Source organism: Schistocerca nitens, chromosome 3 (assembly GCF_023898315.1).
Source record: "Schistocerca nitens isolate TAMUIC-IGC-003100 chromosome 3, iqSchNite1.1, whole genome shotgun sequence".
NCBI classification, from domain to species: Eukaryota; Metazoa; Arthropoda; class Insecta; order Orthoptera; family Acrididae; genus Schistocerca; species Schistocerca nitens.
Window position 1 is genome coordinate 67,153,985 of NC_064616.1, and position 17,885 is coordinate 67,171,869.

Here is a 17,885-nt window from a genome sequence, read left to right on the forward strand (position 1 = left end):
AATGGAACAGGAGAGGTGGGAGGGGGGGGGGGAAGCAGATAGTGGTACCAGAAGTACCCTTCACCACCCAGTATCAAGTGGCTTGTGGAGTACAGATGTAGCTGCAGTGGAGTCATAAAGTCAAGGGAGGGAGCAAAGCCTGAGAGAAAGAGTAACAGAAAGGAGAAAGGAAAGCAGGATGTAACCTGAGAGAAGACATCCTAGCTCAGGCAAGATAGTGGCATGAACAAAATATAGACAGAGGGAGACCAGTGAGAGAAGAATGTGGATAAACATTAAAGGTATATCTCCAAAGTGAAGAAGGGAGGGATAAGTACCTTGAAAGGAGGATGGAGTATTTGGAATAGGAGGTAGTGAAGGACAGAGACTATTGAAGTACACAACATTGTGTTCAGCAGCATGTTCTGAAACCTATCATTTAACAATGGCATCGGCCATAGTTTCACAATGTCTACGCATCCAGATACACTGCTGCTTGGTGATCAGTCTCACACAAAATCCTATGAAATTTGCCTAAATTTCATCAAGTCATGATATCATATGGTGCTCTCATGAGTGGCCCACTCTCTAAAAAGGGTGCAATATGCCTGTGATAATACTGGAACACAAAGTACTAGCTTATTGCCTGCGACAGTTCTTGTATTGAAGTCTTTCATGGATATGACCCATGCAGTAAACAATTGAATATACACATGACATAAGGTTGGATCAAAGAACAAATGTTTGTAAGCTAAGTTACCATGCTCCTTTTCTTGTTTACGTGCATGTCTCCTGCTCATTGCCTCCACTATATGGTGTGTCGCTATATTCACTAATTCAGATGTCCATATTCCGTGGAGAATTTTCCAGTGTAGTATTATTGTAAACAAAATTGTACATTTTCTTATATTTCAGCATAAATAATGTAATATTCTTACTTCAATAAATAATGGGTTAGTGGTTATCATCTATTCTTGTAAAACCAAGTAAAAGTCATTTAGAGTTTATAATACTTTTTTCTCCAAATCAGGCCCATCAGTTCATAATATAAAGTATCTTCCATAGTACTTATAATAAGACAAAAATCTAAGTCCTTTGCAATGCATTTCTAACTTTATTTAAACTTGTATTTGAAAACTAAGATCTGATTTGTGACATTCAAAATCTGTTGCAACCTTTTCATGTTACATTATAGCACAGTTCAGTTTTAAAATACAATAACATTAGCCTGCAACAACATTAGTGTGTAACTTAGTAAACAAGATTTATCAATGTAAACATAGTGTGACAAAGCTTTTTATGTTTTTCAGGGCTACTTTGTGTCACTGTTCAACCGCTTTGACTGTTTTGTCGTCATAGGTAGTATAGGTGAAATTGTTTTAACGCACACAAAAGTTATGCCACCTCTGGGAGTATCTGTCTTGCGGTGTGTTCGTCTGTTACGAGTGTTCAAGGTGACCAAGTGAGTTTACACTAAATTTCTCTTCTTTCTTTCCATTACTGAATTTTTTCACTACTTAATTTTAGCTTGCGGTCGTCCTTGAATCATCAGATAAATTATAAGTCAACTGCTGCATTATAACAGAGACCGTGATCTTTACATTAGTCTTGATTAACTTCACATTTTTTACTTAACTTCTTTATAAATGTAAGTGTTTATTGTAGGCCATAGTCTGTGTCATGTTGTTCATATTCTTGCAGATATTGGAGATCTCTGTCAAATTTGGTTGCCTCTCTGCTTAATTCCATACAATCAATTGCATCTTTGTTGCTGCTGTTATTTCTGTTTATTGTTATATTTGCCTTACTTGGAATGCAAGTATTTGGTGGAAAGTTTGATTTTGAAGACACGCAAGACAAAGATCGAAGTAATTTTGATAGCTTTTGGCAGAGTTTACTGACTGTCTTCCAGGTAAAGTAACTGTTAAATACTAAGATTACCTTTTGTTTTCCATTGGCACTAAAACCTAATTTTTAAGCATTAAAAAAGTAGTTCAGTAGAGACAAGGATAAGCTTTACCAAATAGTTATGCATCTAACTTTAGAAATTATGTTTTCTACCAATATGAATGATTAATATGTCTTTGTTTATTGTTTTCAAAATTTCGAAAAATAGTGAGACATATCAGTTGTAGACATTATCTTTTGTCCAGATATTGTACAAGATTCAGTCAACTACAGAACATTCCAAATCCTCTTATCTTTTTTTATGGGCACTTAATGTCCGTCATGTGACATAAGTAAACTGACACAAAATACCACAACTGTAATGTTTCTTTCTCCTTTTTTTCTGCATGAAAGTAAAACAAAACAGTAAGAAATATGCTATATTTTAAGTGGATGACAACTACTTAAGATAAAAGAGCAGTGTAATATTGCTCAAATGAGATGGTTGTTTAAATGAAGTATCTTCAACAACTGTACTGTTCACTATTTAGCACTTTGTATTACTGTTGCATTTTTTGGAAAGACAGCATTATTTATCCTGTATGATTTAGTATACAGGGTGTCCCATCATTTATCTTGACCATGCTAAATAACTGTTTGTCCAGATGCAAGTTACAAATGTTCATAGTCGTCAGGGGGACATCAATCAGCATGATTGCCTTTGTTGTAGCTTTGTTTTTTACAAAAATATGAACAGCGGTATGACTTTTTTAAATGGCACCCTGTATTTTTTATTCAGTAATTCATTTCCTCTCCTAAAGTCCTATTCAAAAATGTGTCACAGTGTACCATTCACTCAAACACAACATTATTAATTACATTACATAACACAACACTGACGTTGACTCTCTGAGCACTTAGGGCAGGTACTCAGGGTAATGGAACACATCCACATGCTGCCGTTGACAGAGGACAAATGTAAACATAAACAGAATGCACACCAGTCATTCCATCAACCATCGTCAGTTGAAGAGTTGTGTGAGTAGAATGTACACCAACAAAGAGAAGGTAGAAATGCTACTCATTTATGGGAAATGTAAGTTAGCAGAACAGTAATTGCAAAACTGTTTCTTTATGTACAGGTACATTTAGTACAGTAATCTAGTCCTTTTAAATACTGCTGTGTAGAATATCCATACAGTAAAGGCTGTCCTTCCTACAAACTGCATCGACATAACATTTCTTTAATTGTTGATGTTGAAGGTAAGTGAAATGCTACACAGGCAGAGTAACTGTACAGAGAGTGATATCCGGACAAGAACACACCTTCCCAATGAGTGTTTTCTCATCTTGTTGCGATGTTTCAGAAACGGCAAGTTTCAACCCACAACAATGCAGTTGTTGTAGCACTCACACAGACAAAGCTACCGAAGTTACTGTTCTCGTTTCCGTTGCTATAAATCCACATGTGAGCACACAACAGCTTGAACATGAGGTTGGAATTCCTAAAACAAGTGTACATTGTATTCTTACATGTTACCGGTTCCATCCTTACCATGTACATCTTCATCAAGAATTGCATGGGAATGATTTCCACAATCGTGTACAGTTCTGTCAGTGGGCACAGCAGCAAATCCTTGACAACCCGAACTTCTCTTCCAATGATCTATTTACTGATGAATGTTCCTTCTCAAACAAAGGACAGGTAAATACAAGAAACATGCATTATTGGTCCAGCAACAACCTACAATGGCTTAGACAGGTAGAACATCAGTGTCAATGGAGGGTTAACATCTGTTGTGGGATGCTTAATACTACAATTATTGGCCCTTATTTCATCAATAGTAGTCTAAACGACACAGCATATGCCAAATTCCTCAGACGAATTCTTTGTCCTCTTCTGGATGAAGTGCCACTAAGAACCAGAAAGCTTATGTGGTACCAACACCATGGATGTCCAGCACATAATGCCTTGCGTGCATGTTGTGTTCCGAACCGAAGCTATCTTGCCAGATGGATTGGTTGAGGAGGAACAGTTACCTGGCCAGCCAGGTCTCCTGATTTAAATCCAATGGATTTTTTTCTTTGGGAATGCATTAAAGACATTGTCTATCACATATTCCAACAACTCCAGAGGACATGCAGGTACGCTGTGCTTGCTTGTAATTCTCTTCAACAGGCAACACTGGAAGCAGTAAATAATTCTTTCATTCAATGAGTGCACCAGTGTATTTGTGTCAATGGTCACCACTTTGAATGTTCTACTCCTGGGCAATGGTTCAGGAGAGTCAAAGTCAATTTTGTGTTATGTTTTTATTCAGTTTTCATTTGTGTTGTGACAACTACAGCAAGTGAACGAGTTTGTGATCCTGGTCTCAAAGTCAGTGTTGTGTTATATAATTTGTTTATTGTGTTTCAGTGAATGGTACACTGTGATACATTTTTGAATAGGTCTTCAGGAGAGGAAATGAATTACTGAATAAAAAATACAGGGTGCCATTTAAAAAAGTCATACTGCTGTTCATATCTTTGTAAAAAACAAAGCTACAATGAAGGCAATCATGCTGATTGATGTCCCGCTGACAGCTAAAGAACATGTGATTGAAACATTTTGTAATTTGCATCTGGACTAACTGCTCTTTAGGGTGGTCAAGGTAAATGGGACACCCTGGGTATGCATACTCATAAAAGGCTGTGCAACTAATGTCTAAATAAAAGCTTTGAAAATCTCAGGCACCCTGTGCTGGTGGCTACCTGTTGCCACCAGTCAACAAAGATTTACCTAGTGATATAAAATATCTGACACACAGCAAAGCAAAATCTGAAAACAAACTGAAAAAGTTTCTCATTGACAACTCCTTCTATTCCATAGAATAATTCCTATTGTAATATGTGAAAGATACTGGGTAAGAATTACAAACTCACATCTGTATATTAAAAAAAATAACCTTATAAATGTTCAGCATGTAGCCATGTTTACAAATTATTTTGTGATGTGAATGTACAATGATTCAATCCACATCATTGTGATATATCACACAAAATGATCCAAGGAACACGAAACTAAGTAACTAACTTTACATTGTATTCATGCTTGAATGATCATTCTTGGGCACATTTTTGGAATTTGGCAAATAATAGGGAACAAGAAGCTTGCATTTACAGACTGCATAATGAGTAAGGTACATCTTTTTGTCAAAATTCCTTAGTTTAAGATTATCACTGAATAGTATAGATGAATGACTGTTGTGACAAAAGATACATTAAAGTATTTGTCACATCCAAGTTATGTTACCCTTGGCTTAACCATGAAAAACATCTTACAACATAGGCTCTTACAGTGCTGTCACATTGGGCACAGCACTGCTGAGTGCCCTTCAGCTTAGTTGCTGTCAGGTGCCAGTTGGGTAGACTATTGGCCCTTTGTATGCATTCTGCACATGCACTAGCAAACTGGCCACCCCTGGTTATGGGCTCCCATCCAGTGTAGTATGATCACATATGCTACTGCCTGGCTGCCTGACTGTCCACATGTCAGCTGTTTACTCAGCTGTCTGCTAGTGAGCATGTGAACTGGAAGACTCTATTATACCTTTCCATGGATCATTAAATTACTTGACTCTGTTCATTATCAGCAACACTGACTTATTTCTCAATAAGATCTCAGCCTTGTGAGACCTTAGTTTCTCCCGGTGTATACAATGTTCAAATAACTTATGGGAATGCAGCTGGGCAATGTCGTTGACAACCTCTGATATTTTGACAGGAGCACACCCTGCCATTTTCAAGGCAAAACTGCATCACGTATGCACTGTGCAATGGAAACTCCCTGTTGCAGATAAGTATCTGATTCCATGTTAAATAAAGCATTTAGTTAGACTCATTACGTCTAATTTTAATATCATTTATTATATGACAACTGCTACAAATTATTGCCATTTAATAAACAACACAAAATGTATTTTGCGATCATGAATCCTCCATTTTTATGGTTATGCCATTCTTTACTATATGTCTATTGTGTTTGTACTTCTGAGGTGAGAAATGTGCAGTCTTTAATGATATTTCCCGCGTAATGCCAAACAGGCATTATTGGACCTCTGTTTTACGAGATATAATTCTTAGACACATGGAAACAGGTCAGACACATACCATAATCTCAGCACTGTTATTAAACCTTCCACAAGGTGTGGTTCCAATGCTCTGACAATACTTCTGAGAACATGAACTGTTTGTTAAACACCAGTAAAATGTTGACCTTGAGTAAGGAATACACAATAGTGTCAAAATCTGACAGCTTGACAAAGAACTCCAACAAGTTCAGTAAGTCTTTAGAGTTTACAATTACTTCAAGACTTTTGGTTCTCACGTAGTGTGTGCCCCATTCAGGGCAGTATAGAGACTGGCTAATTGAGTATGGTATCGGCAGCACCAGAATAGAATGATTCATGAGTTTTGAAGTGCTTTTAATGAAAAAATCTATTTTCAGTTTTCAAAATGATTTGTGTTTCCCACATTTTGGCCAGAAATCGAGAAAATTTCTGCAAGTGGGGTTTGTAGGTTATGATGCTAATAGTTTAGCCAACTGGCCAGTATAATATAAAATTATTTTTTCAGCATTATGCAAGCTCAAGCCCGTTGCAGCCCAAAGAAGTGGCCTACAAGTATATTTCCATTAGAACATCAAAAATGCCTTGCAGACATTAAAAGTGTTATGTACGTCCTATTTCTGATGAGAAGTCATGATTTCCTTCAAGCTTAATTTTTAATCATGTGATCATTGTTGTTATTATTGTTGTTATTATTGCCACTGCTAATGGATGAGTGGTTAGTATTTTGCAGGCCAGTAAAAATTTCTCATTGACATTCACAGGTTCAGATGTGGATGTTAAAACCCCTTTTCATGCAAAATTTGTCACTAAATTGGTCCTGGAGTATCTTTATTTCACTATTAATAAAATTTAAACCTCAGGTTTCACTCAAATTTCATGACATGTGGAAAAAAAAAAAAAATCGAGAAACTGACTACTGTACTTCCACACAGAGTCAGCAACTGAAAGTGTAAGATCACTAGTGCACTGCTAATACCAATTGAGCACTATTTGACCAGTCCACTTAAGTCTGCCAATGCTTCTACAATCATTACACTCTGAGGATGTAGCATAGCAGCAGTAGCAGCAGCTGGGTTCTCAGTTGCAGTCAAAATGTGAAGTTGTACCAAATTTCAAAGCAAAAATCCAGTGATTTGCACTGTGGTGTAGGCATTGAGAGAAGATTTTAATTACAAATGCGTGAGTGGCATTTTTAACCTGTGTTCACCTTAGCGGATTAATCAACGTGACTGACTGCCATGCAGCAGGCCTGGGTTTCATTCCCAGACAGGTCAGAGTTTTCTCTGCTCAGAAACTGGGTGTCGTGTTGTCCTCACCATCATTTCATCATCATCAATATGCAATTTTCCCAGCATGGTGTCAGCTGAAAGGACTTGCAAATTGGCAGCCAAATTTCCTCAGGTAGGGTCCCCCACTCACCTGCGGCATATAATCGTTTCATTTTATAACTTGTGTCGATCCCCTTTAGTATCGCTGTAGCCAGCAGCACACCCCACTGTCATGTGGTGTTAATCGAGCGAGATGGAGCAGACCACATGAATTTCAATAGGTTCACTAGCAATACTAAACACTGTGGCACGTCATCTGTTGCATCATTTGAGCCAGATCTCACAGGCAGATATACCAAATATATTTCATGCCTTGATCTCAAAGTACTTAGAGCTGGAACTGCCTAAGTATCATGAATTATGACAGTCTGATGAAACTATAAGAACATGCAGGCTCACCCCCAGCCAAAGATATGTATTTGTGTTAGACAAAACTGAGATAACATAATAAGTGGACAAATTGAATACTTTAAAACTTCGATAGGCAATTACTTCAAGAAAATAACTGAAACTTCACACACAAAGTTGATTGATACCTGGACAGGCAGTCAACTCAAATGATAAAAGTGTATTGATCAATTTCTCAAAAACAAAACTGCATTTAGCATCATCTATTTTAAGAGCTGTTTTCTATTATGTACATAAAATTCTCAAAGTTGAAATATTTACCATGTTCACTGCCAAATGAAAGAATGATGAAGTTTTTATTCCGCAGAAGTGATCAGTTAGTTTTCGTTGGTGTTAATAACTGTATCTGGCACTGAGGCATCTTGAAAGCATTTTCTTCACAGTACATAGCACGGCATGAAATTTATTAAATTTGTTGAATGAAGATGGCATTTTACCACCTCTGCTGTATTTATTTTATTGGTTCATGACTAGTTCCTTCCCATTTAGGCCAAAAGTCCTTAATTTTATGTTTTTTGTTTGTTTTGGTTATATATGCAAACCAAAGAAAAAGACCATGTAAAATTGAAGATGCTGCCATTTTAATGTTTATGGCATATTTTTCTGCTACAGAATATCAATTGAAAAGGGCATAGATGGCAGAAAGTAGTCATGAATGAATAAATACAGCTGGAATGGAAATGTTTCACATTCTTTTAATCTTGAAAGCACTCAAGACATTCTTGAACAAATCTACATCAGTGACACAACACTCAAACATGATTGTTAGTTTCATTCTATGTCAATCACGAGAGGGATAAATGAAGGATATACATTCAACAGTGGAAACTTTTAGCAGTGTGTATTCTAAAGCAGTAGAGAAAAAGATGATGATAACTTCTAAGCACCAAGAATATATTGAAAATATGGATCAATTCAATGCCTTCTGTAAGTTAATTAATACTAATTAATTGGAGCAGAAAGAATTCGCCTCAGTTCAAGCATAAATTAATGATTGTCTCACTGGATTCTTTCAGAACAACATGCCTGAGTGAAAACCCATGCTATATGACTACACCATGCCAATTTAAAAGAAAAAAAATCAATCAATTTGATGTGGATTTAAAATCGAGGGGATTTTATTCAAAACTCAGACCTAATGTAACAACAATGAAAATCAAAGATAATCTATTGAGAACTATACAAGGAATGTGGATATTATACACATGTGCTTGTCTATGCATATGTATTGCACCAAAAATATCTGCACAAGAATACAAATGTTATCAGTGTGTGTTGGGTCATGATCCATCCCACGGTATTTGAGGTTGATGACAGTAATGATCATTTAACACTTATCTCTCTTGTCTGCATTCAGTGCTGTTAAGTTCTGTCCAAGGTTTGTTTTTCTGACAGTGTTAGTTGTATGTTAACAGCTGCTGTATACTCCTCTGTGATCATGGTTGCTGACATTTTGAACAATAACTGTAAGAGAACAATTGTGCGCATTCTTCTGTACTATACTGCGCACTGGCAGTGTAGTTCAAATACGCTGTGATAAAAGTATGTGGCTTGGTCTTAAGGTGGTTGCGTTACTCTGTGTTTTGTGTTTTACAATGGAATGATGGCATACTGCAACCTTTTTTGGAGATGTGAAAATATTTTCACAAAATCAAATATAATTGGGGTAAAAAACTAAATAAATGATAATTACGTTAGTGATGTGTAATGAGCTGCCAGAGACGATGGATCACTTATACTAAAATACTCAGAGAACATTCATGAACAACCTCCGAAATTTCATCTCTGGAATTTGGATTCATACAATGAAGGCTTTCACGACTGGATGGTACTGTTGTTGGATCATTCTTCCGGGTTATATGGTCGTGGTCCATGGAATTCTTCTATTCCTAACATTTCGTCCAATACTATGTTGGACATCCTCAGAGGTATGGCGGTCCTGCTGAGTCTTGCCGACTGTCGGCAAGACTCAGCAGGACCAGCCATACCTCTGAGGATGTCCAATGTAGTATTGGACGAAACGTTAGGAATAGAAGAATTCCATTACCACGGCCATATAACCCGGAAGAATTATCAACAACAATTGGGATTCACCCTGAAGACATCTAATGTGCAGGTAAAAATGACAGGTTGTATAATAGTAAAATCTTTGATTGCAAAAAAAAAAAAAAAATAATCTTTAGGGAATGTGAAAAAATGTTTTGCCACTTATTAAGAGACTAAACAAATATGCATGCTGTGGGTGCACCAGTGTATTATAGTACGATACATTGCAGTGGCATGCGCATTTCAGTGTGCTGTGTCAGTAGTGGAGGTGGCCAATAAACACAATCGGACTTCTACAAAAGGTAACACATTAATAATTTTATTTACACCACATACGCTTAATAACTGAGTTACACATAACTTTGAATGCTGTAGGTTCTTCTGTAATGCTGATATATGAATATATGAATGTCCCAATGTGCCACCGAAAAAATTTCCATATTTTTCAGACAGGTGATGAATACTGGCCTATGCAAGTTGTGTATCAGTAGCGTACACAGTGACCTGTATATCCAAGCAAAATAAATTGAATGCATCCATGCCAAAAATATTGGGACTAGAACATAACCAAACTACTGTGAAAGGCATTGATGTTATCATCTGTCTATATTTTGTTTGTAAAGTGGACATTCCAAGAATAGAAATACTTTCACCATTTTAGGCCATGAGGTGCAGATATAATTTTCATAGTTGAGGGTGTCACAATTGCTCATAAGTATTTCAATTAACTGCAGCACCAGTCTCTAACTGAAATGGTACAGATCGATTGCAAATCTGCAGAGAGATGAACAGTTTGCACTTAGTCATCAGAGTGTGACTATCTGTTGTGTGTGAGCATTTAGCTGTGCATTTATTAGGGTAGAGCTGGTTAGAATGAAGCAAGTGTTACAATGTGTGATGCTGTCACTTTTGTCTATTGTTCCTGTGTTTACTAGAGGAGACCTGGTTAGAATGAGGCAAGTGTTACACTATGTAATACTGTCACTTTGGTTCATGGGTCCTGTGTGGATTGCAAGGAGGAGTGTGTACAAGGAAGGAAGGAAGACAGGGTTTAATATCTCATTGACATCAAGGTCATTAGAGATGGAGCACAAGCTCAGATTGTGTCAAGCATGGTGAAAGAAATTGGCCATGCCCTTTCAAAGGAACCATCCTGTTGCCTCGAGTGATTTAGGAAAATCACAGAAAACCTAAATCTGGAGGGCCAGATGTTGATTTAAGATGTCATCCTCCCAAATGTGAATCCAGTATGCTAACTATTTTGCCACATTACTCAGTAGGAGTGGGTATAGATTTAGAATGAGAGATCATATGTGTTTCCAGATTCTCAAGTCAAGATTTATGTTGCTTTTGCATGCACACTTTCTGTGTGCATCATGATTTATAGTAGTGCTGGAATTTTGCATGACAGAGAAAGCAGTTTTTGCAGTCATGAATTACAAAACATTTTGCACAGGACTTCAGAAGGTGTGAACAAGCCAAGGAAGCAGCTGAGTGTGCCATGCTTTGTTTTTGTTGTTGTCTACATTGGCAGGTTCTCTGGGAAACTAGGACCACTTTGTGCTATATGGAGTCAGTGTTGCAACAACAGGCACATTACAGTCTGGTTCCACAAAGTACAGAACTTTCTGGGCTTTTATTACTTTAATCATATCATTGAGACCAAGGTTTAAATGCTTCAGAATCTCAACCCTATCCTGTTACCAGTAATGTTTTTAATAATGGCATTGTGAAGCATTGCATCTTGAAATGAGGCTCCACAAGAGCAGTTAAATTTACAGCTCCTACTTATGCACTTGGGCTCAGCAATCCATTTCTTGTAAGACTAATTATAATGATTATGCATGCAAAAGAATTTGAATCAAGCAGCGGCTACATGAATCTGTGCTTCAATGAAGTTGTGTAATGCTCAAATAATGTCTTCATAGGGTAGGGTTTGGGCCTCTGAGGGAATAACATGCTGCACAGTTGGAAAATATGCACTCTTACTCATGAAAAATGGAAGAGCATTGCTATTCATGTGATATGTCATATTCAGTGAAGTGTTGCCCTATCTGCAAACAGTACTCAGTCCATTCCTCTTGTTGTGCATCGAAAGAGTGGAAGGGTGGAGGAGGTGGCACCTGGCCACTGACATTCTGTGCTTCAGTCACTGTTGTTTTCTGGGTTTGCTGTGCATCCATCAACCTGCCAATAGCAGTTAACAACAATGTGATTTGTTAGTTCTGAAACTGAATAAGTGCAGTGGGGGATTGCTCTCCAGAAGGTGCCATTGCTTGCACAAATTAAAGACACATGAAACAGAGAAAAGTTCCACATACAAAAAAATTTGGAAAAAAATTTTAAGATTAGCCAACCACTGCCTTCTCTAGCATCAGACACCTTGCCAATAGGCAAAAAATATCAGACTTGTCACCAGTTGACATCTGTTGTGCAACTAGTGGAGTTGGTAAACAAACACAGTAAGACATCTACAAATGGGTAACATATTAATAAGTTTATTTACACTATGCACACTTAATAACTGAGTTATACATAAGATATGCTGTGGGTGCTTCTGTGATGCTGAGATTTATACAAAGAAGATAAAGTTTCCTGATTGTAGCAGATAGTCTTGAATGCTGATATGCTTGTATAAGTCACTGAATATTAGAAATGTTCAGTAGCGCTGTGCTACATTGATGGAATGTCCTCACTGCAGTCTTCTTTACTTGTGTCGGTAACACTATCGATGCACTGAATCTTGGCCTGAAACTCTGAGTGAGGCCACTTAAACAGATGCAACAGCCAATCAGAGTCACAACAGTGAGGCCATGCCATTTCTGCATCCTCTGGTGGTGTGTATGCATGGTGCCTCTCATTGGAGTTTGCAAGCAATAGAGGAGCAAAGTTGCCCAGACCAGTCTTTGTGTGACATGCGGCCACCAGGTGTGATCAATGAAGATACTGTCGATACTGCACACTGAATCAAAAAAATCTTGTGTATCAGATATTTCATTATTTAAGATGGCAAATGTTAAATTTGACTGCTCTTTTAAAATTGCAAAAAATACTATAAATGTTGAAAACATTAGACAAACAGAAAAACTCCATTTAATACTTTATTTGATATATTAACTTAGGAAGTTCACATCAGTTAACAAGTGATGAAATGATGATAAAGGATATATGTAAGAAACAAAAACATAAGAATACCTACAAGAGCCATAAATATATCATGAAAGTGCTATCCACATACTGTGTTAAATATCTAATACAAACAATTTGTCAACAGTCTCCTGTGATGGTCTTACATACTTGGTAACCACATCAGCCACAGATTTTCATTACACTTTTCATCATTGATGTATTGAAGTATAAATCATGGTCTGGAGAACTGTGTGTCTTGTAAGTGGGTTAAAGATGGAAAAGGCCCACCATGGTTTAACAATGAAATTCAGAAAATACTGAGGAAACAAATTCTGTTGCACTCCCTGTTCAAGAGGGAATGTGCAAATTACTCTTGAAGTAGAACTACATTCATTATCAACAGACTGAAAATGTGTGGTCTGTCACTGTCTCATTTGATGAAAAAACATTAGCATTTTCCTGAACACACAACTATTTTGATTTTATGATGAGGTTCAAGAATTCATAACACATCTAGCTGTTTGTGAGAAAGGTACTGGTTAACCATGTAAAACTCAGTATTGAAAGCTTCCTCCTGAAGAACTGTAGGATTTGGTGGGTAATAATTTTGACTGGTCTTCTGAATAATGATTTATGTATTTGAGGTCTATCGAAAAAAATAATTTTTAAGAGCAGTTACCCATTCTTGATTCTGTAATCATGTATTTCTTATTCAGCTGTATTTTGATCAAATTTTTTAAAAAATCTTCATCATGTAATAACATCAACTCATTAAGCCTCTGTTAAAATCCACAGGTACTGACTGGTGAAGACTGGAATATGGTGATGTACAATGGAATACAGGCTTATAATGGAGTTGGCTCATTTGGTGTACTGGCCTGTGTTTATTTCATTATTCTTTTCATTTGTGGTAACTGTATCCTTTAAATCCAAATTTTCATTTTTTATTTTGTTAAAATAGGAAAATCTAAATATAATACTTTTAGATTATGCGGCCTGGTAAATGTACTTGAAATGTTATGTTACTGATACTGTTGATAAACTGCAGCTAGGCCTCTTCCATGTATTAAAAATACATGTAATCAATGGTCGCTGAGTCAGTGATGTACAGTTCTTTATGTTAAATGTAAATGCTGATTAGGGCACAAAATCTACTAATTTTAAGTTCAGAAGGGAAGCCAGTAGGTCAAACTGGAGTAATGTATTTAGTGTGCAAGACAGCAAACAAAAAACTTTATTAATATTTCCTTACATTCTTTAGAATCTGTTTTCCCCAAAAATTAATCCAGATTAGAGCAAGATGGGCGCAGATGGAATTATGGGCAAAGTTTAAACAGGCTATAAATCATGGTCTGGAGAACTATGTGTCTTGTAAGTGGGTTAAGGGTGGAAAAGGCCCACCATGGTTTAACAATGAAATTCAGAAAATACCGAGGAAACAAATTCTGTTGCGTACTCTGTTCAAAAGGGAATGCGCAAATTACAACAGGCAAAGGTTAGCAGAGATTAAGACATGTGTGAAAAGATTTATGTGTGAAGCTTACAACTATTACCACCATGATATCTTAACAAAAGATCTGTGTGACAGCCCAAGAACACCCTGCTCCTATGTAAAATCACTGAGCTGGTCTAAGACTTCCATCCAGTCATTTGTTGACCGGTCTGGTGGGGCAGTGGAGCAAAACAAAAGCCAAAATTTTAAATTTTGTACATAAGAAATTATTCATGCAGGAATCATACAAATATACCGTCATTTGACCATTAAACAGACTCCTGTATGGACAACATAGTAATAAGCATCCCTGGCATAGAGAAACAACTGAAAGAGTTAAAAACAAATAAGTCACCAGTTCCAAATGTAATTCCAATTCAGTTTTACAAAGAGTATTCTACAGCATTAGCTCCTTACTTAGTTTGTATTTATTGTGACTCTCTCTCACCCATTGCAAAGTCCTAAGTGACTAGGAAAAACACAGGTGACTCCTGTACAGAGGTAGGGTAAAAGGACGGACCTGCAAAATTGCAGACTTTACCTAACATCGGGTTGCTGCAGAACATATACTCAGTTTCAATACAATAAATTTTCTTGAAACTGAGAAGCTTATGTCCTCAAATCAGCACGGTTTTAGAAAATGGTGCTCATGTGTGAAACTCAGCTTGCCACCTTCATATGTGGTATACTGTGAACTATGGATCAAGGGCAAGAGGCCAATTCCATATTTCTAGATTTCCAGAAGGCATTTGACATTGTGCCCCACTGCAGACTGTTAATGAATGTGCAAGCATACAGAATATATTCCCAGATATGTGAGTGGCTCAAAGACTTCTTAAGTAATAGAACCCAGTATGTTGTACTTGGTCAAGTATTAATCAGAGACTAGGGTATTGTCAGGGATGCCCCAGCGAAGCGTGATTAGGAGCATTATATTTTTTATATTTACTAGTGATCTGGTGGACAGGGTGGGCAGCATTGTGTGGTTGTTTGCTGATGATGGTGTTTTGTATGGGAAGGTGTCAATTTTGAGTGACTGTAGGAAGATAAAAGATGACTTAGATAAAATTTCTAGTTTGTGAGATGAATGGCAGCTAACTGTAAATGCAGAAAAATGTAAATTAATGTGGATGCTCCAGAAAAACAAACCTATAATGTTCAGATACAGCATTAATAGTATGCTGCTTGACATAGCCATGTTGTTTAAATATCTAGGCGTAATGTTACAGAGCAATATGAAGTGGAAAAAGCACGTGGAGTTGAGGTAGGAAAGATGAATTGTCAACTTTGGTTTATTGGGGGAATTTTGGGAAACTGTGGTTCATCTGTAAAGGAGACCACATATAGATGACACTAGTGTGACCTATTCGTGAGTACTGCTAAAGTATTAGGGATTTGTACCAGGCCAGATTAAAGGAACACATCAAAGCAATGCAGAGATGGACAACTAGAATTGTTTCCAGTATGTCCGAACAATGAAAATGTGTTACAGAGGTGCTTCCGGAAGTCAAATGGAAATCCGTGGAGGGAAGCCAACATTCTTTTTGAGGAGAACTATTGTGAAAGTTTAAAGAACTGCATTTGAAGCTGACTGCACAATGATTCTACTGCCACCAACATAAAATTTGCATAAGGACCATGAAGGGATATAGATTGTTGTTTTTCCCTTGCTCTGTTTGAGTGGAACAGGAAAGGAAATGATTGGTAGTGGTACAGGGTACCCTCCACCATACACTATATGGTGGCTAGTGGAGTATGTTTCTAGAAAGACCAAAAAAGCTATGGATTACTCAAAGGGAAGATGTCTTTTGAAACAGGGCGAAAACTCTACATAAAATAAGGGAACGGCAGCCACTCACCTATAGCATATGACTGCATGGAGCACAGTAACACATAACAGAAAACAGCATTCGTTTTGAGCATTCGCTCATTTTCCAGAAATAGTACACACATTCACACACATAACAACAAAGTGTAACATTCTGTACAACAAAAGAGAATTGTAGAAAAAGTAACATACAAGCAGTTTCTTAAGCACATGACTACAAATAATACATTGTCATTGAAACAGTTTGGATTTATTAACAGTTTCAATACTGAGAAGACTATTTACGCTTACAGTTAATACATAAGACAATAAAGTACTGGCTACTGGTATAGTGTGTGATCTGGCAAAGGTAACTGACAGTGTAAAGCACAATCTCCTCTTAAATAAATTAAAATATTATGTGGTAAACGGAAATGTAGCACAGTGGTTCAGATCATGTCTTTCTGATGAAACAAAAGGTGTCAATAGGAAAAAGTCCTGAATTAAGCTATCACACATCATCATACTAGTAATCATGTGATGTGTTCCTTAAGATTTTCTTGTGTATATTAATGACCTTTCATCAGTAACATTTCCAGATGTCAAGTTTGTTTTCATTGCAGACAGTAAAACATGGCAGTAAATAGCAAATTGTGTATAGTTTTAGAAAAAACAGTTAATGCAGTTTTCAAGGATTGTAATAAATGGTTCTACCCAATTCTCTCTCATTAAACTTCAAAAAGTCACACTATGTGCTGTCCAGAACATGGAAGAAGTTTCTTCGTAGTATTTATCTAAAATTTGCCAACAAGCAGATAGAAGAGGTCAACAGTATTAGATTCTTGGGATTACAACCTGTTAATAAATTCAGTTGGGAGGGGCGCACCACAGAGGAAAAAAATCTAGCATACTTAGCTCGCTTTCATTCCTTAATGTCATACAGGATCATTTTAGGGTTACGTAACTCCTCAAGCCAAGCTAAGTTTTCTGAGTCAAAAAGCTTGTATTATGAATTATGTGTGAGATGAGTTTCAGAATATCATGCATAGAACTGAAGATGTTAACTGCTAATTCACAATGTATTTATTACTTAATGAGATATGTCATAAATAGTACACCTCTTTCTCAAACTGTCTGCTCAGTTCATGAAAACAGTTCTAGAAATAAGAATAATCTGCATAAAGATATAAAGTCATTTCCTTTGGTGTACAAAAGTGTCTGTTATTGAGGAAGACACATTTTCAATAACTTACCAGAAGCCATCAAAAGTTGAACTACTAATACAGTTCAGTTTAGGAGGAGCCTAAGGGACTTGTTGGTGACCAGTTCCTCACACACCACTGACAAATTCTTAATCAAAACAACTGATGTAAAATTATTCACCATATAAAATAACATTAGTTGTATATAAAATCTGACTTGTGGACTTCTTCAGTGCAGTAATGTCATCACTATAAATAAGTGTTGTAAATTGGTTATCTGATGATGCAAGGCCACAGTATTCTAGGAATTATCTCACAATTCTCAGTGTATTGTACATTTACACATATAGTGACAGATTTACAATGAGTGACAAAAGTTATGAGATACCTCCTAATATTGTGTTGGACCTCCTTTTGCCTGGCGTAGTGCAGCAACCCAAATTTGCATGAACTGAACAAGTTGTTGAAAGTCCCTTGCAAAAATATTGAGCCAAT

The 17,885-nt window shown here is 36.8% G+C and overlaps 1 protein-coding gene across 1 annotated transcript in view; it reads left to right on the forward strand.

Moving 5' to 3' along the window:
* The window catches only part of LOC126248026 (muscle calcium channel subunit alpha-1), a 922,345-nt gene that overhangs the window by 530,689 nt on the left and 373,771 nt on the right, over positions 1-17,885 (forward strand). Inside the window, exons 13-15 of the mRNA XM_049948623.1 lie at positions 1,290-1,441; positions 1,681-1,891; positions 13,685-13,805. Of these exons, the coding sequence (XP_049804580.1) occupies positions 1,290-1,441; positions 1,681-1,891; positions 13,685-13,805 (484 nt within the window). The remainder of the gene's footprint in view (positions 1-1,289; positions 1,442-1,680; positions 1,892-13,684; positions 13,806-17,885) is intronic.